We start from the raw sequence: 2,258 nt of genomic DNA on the forward strand, positions 1-2,258 counted from the left end.
AAGGCAAATTCTAGAGTCAAATTTAGTGTGGAGAAATTCGAGAGTTCTGTTGGCACGACATCCAATCATTCAGCAGGTAGAACAGTCCGGTCTGGCCAAACAGAACATGAGGTCGACCGTTGCGCAGAAAGGGAAGTGAGCAACACTTGATTCCACCGAGGAGCAGATCAAGGTTCCTACACCTTCAAGCCTACATGATCCCATGGTTGAGATATCAGTTCCCTTTCCAATGAGGTTGGCGAGGAAGAAGCCGGAGGAGGAACTCATCAATTTCGTGAAGATATTCGGCAAGCTTGAGGTGAGTCTTTCGTTCATTCAAGCACTGAAAATTCCTCCATTTGGAAAATTTGTGAAGGACTTCATTGCTGGTAAGTCCAAGGTAAATGGAAAAATTCTGATGGGTGAGAACGTCTCAGTAGCAATCAAGCAGGAATTACCACCCAAATCCAAATATTCGGGTATGTTTTCTCTCCCCATTTACATAGGAGATACTAGGATCGAGCATGCTATGTGTGACCTAGAAGCCTCTATCAATGTTATGCCTCTCACTGTTTATAATAGGTTGTCGGGTGTAGAATTGGTAGATACTAGAGTGGTCATTCAGTTAGCTGATAGGTCATGCGTGTATCCCGAGGGTTTGCTCGAGAATGTTCTTGTGAGTGTGAGGATGAGTGGAGTGCAATCCAAGGGTTCATCGAGAGTCCTTTTAGGTCGTCTGTTCCTAAGGACTGCGATGTCAATCATAGATGTTAGTAATGGCACAATTTGTCTAGATTATCATGGGGAGAAATATACTTTTAGTATGGATGATGCCATGAAAACTCCTAATGATGCTGAAAATGCTTATTCTATTGATGTGATTGACCCTCTCATCCAAGAATTTCTTGAGACCGAATTCATGCAGGATAAGTTGGAGCTCACCATGATCAAAAGCTGGACAGAATTTGATGCTCAAGGGATGAACAATGCAGAGATCAAAGAGGCCATCATGTCTATTTATACACAGCCGGAAGTGGTCAGTTCAGGAAGCCAGTTCTGTTTGCCCAAACAGACATCGTATGACAGACCGTTGAGATCCGATGAGAAGCCGCCGGAGTTAGAACTTAAGCCTATTCCTGTGAATCTGAAGTATGTCTATCTTGGGGATACTGATACTCTTCCAGTCATCATTAGCAGCGAATTGACCGCAAGCTAGGAGAAGCAGTTAATCACCAAGCTCAAAAAGCATAAGAAAGCAATTGGGTGGACTTTGGCGGACATCACTGGTATAGGTCCCGACGTGTGCCAACATTACATCTTGTTGGAGTCGGATGCTAAGCCTGTTCGAGATCCACAGAGGAAATTGAATCCGAACATGAGGGAGATTGTGCTTAAGGGGGTCCTCAAGCTCCTTGCTTTGGGAATAATTTATCCTATCTCTGACAACAAGTGGATGAGTCCGATTCACATGGTTCCAAAGAAGTCGGGACTGCAAGTGGTTGAGAATGAGAAAAATGAGTTGGTGCTGATGTGTCTTGTTATTGGATGGTGCATGTGCATCGATTACCGGAAGTTAAATGCAGCTACTCGCAAGGATCATTTTCCTCTACCATTCATTGATCAGATGTTGGAACGCCTCGCTGGACAATCCTTCTTTTGCTTTTTGGATGGGTACAATGGCTATTTTCAAATTCATGTCAACCAAGAGGATCAAGAGAAGACTACCTTCCCCTGCCCGTTTGGTACATATGCATGTAAAAGGATGCCGTTTGGATTGTGCAATGCGCCCGGCACCTTTCAAAGATGCATGGTGAGCATCTTTTCAGATTTGATCGAGAAGTGCATCGAAATCTTTATGGATGATTTCACAGTATATGGAGCATCATTTGAGGACTGCCTTGACAACTTGGAGAAGGTTTTGACACGTTGTATGGAGAAGAATCTGATCTTGAACTTCGAAAAGTGTCATTTTATGGTCAAGGAGGGCATCGTCTTAGGCCATGTTGTTTCAGAAAAAGGGATTCAAGTCGACAAGGCAAAGGTGAATTTGATAGCGAAGCTGCCATACCCTACAAATGTGAAGGAGATAAGAGGTTTTCTTGGTCACGCTGGATTTTACGGACGATTCATCAAGGATTTTACAAAGATTGCGCAACCGTTGACACATCTTCTGCAGAATGACGTGTCGTTTGCCCTAACAGAGGACTGTAAGCAGGCGTTTAATTGACTTGTTAAAAACCAAGTTGACCACGGCTCCTATTATGCAACCACCTGATTGG

General features: G+C 43.8%; 1 protein-coding gene across 1 annotated transcript; it reads left to right on the top strand.

The window, feature by feature from the left end:
• The first annotated feature begins 202 nt into the window (after positions 1-202).
• LOC131004514 (uncharacterized) lies at positions 203-1,195 on the top strand. Its single transcript, XM_057931217.1, has one exon. The coding sequence runs from the start codon at positions 203-205 to the stop codon at positions 1,193-1,195; it is 993 nt and encodes a 330-aa protein (XP_057787200.1).
• The last annotated feature ends 1,063 nt before the right edge of the window (positions 1,196-2,258 follow it).

The sequence above is a fragment of the Salvia miltiorrhiza genome, unplaced genomic scaffold (genome assembly GCF_028751815.1).
Source record: "Salvia miltiorrhiza cultivar Shanhuang (shh) unplaced genomic scaffold, IMPLAD_Smil_shh original_scaffold_414, whole genome shotgun sequence".
In the NCBI taxonomy this organism is placed as follows: Eukaryota; Viridiplantae; Streptophyta; class Magnoliopsida; order Lamiales; family Lamiaceae; genus Salvia; species Salvia miltiorrhiza.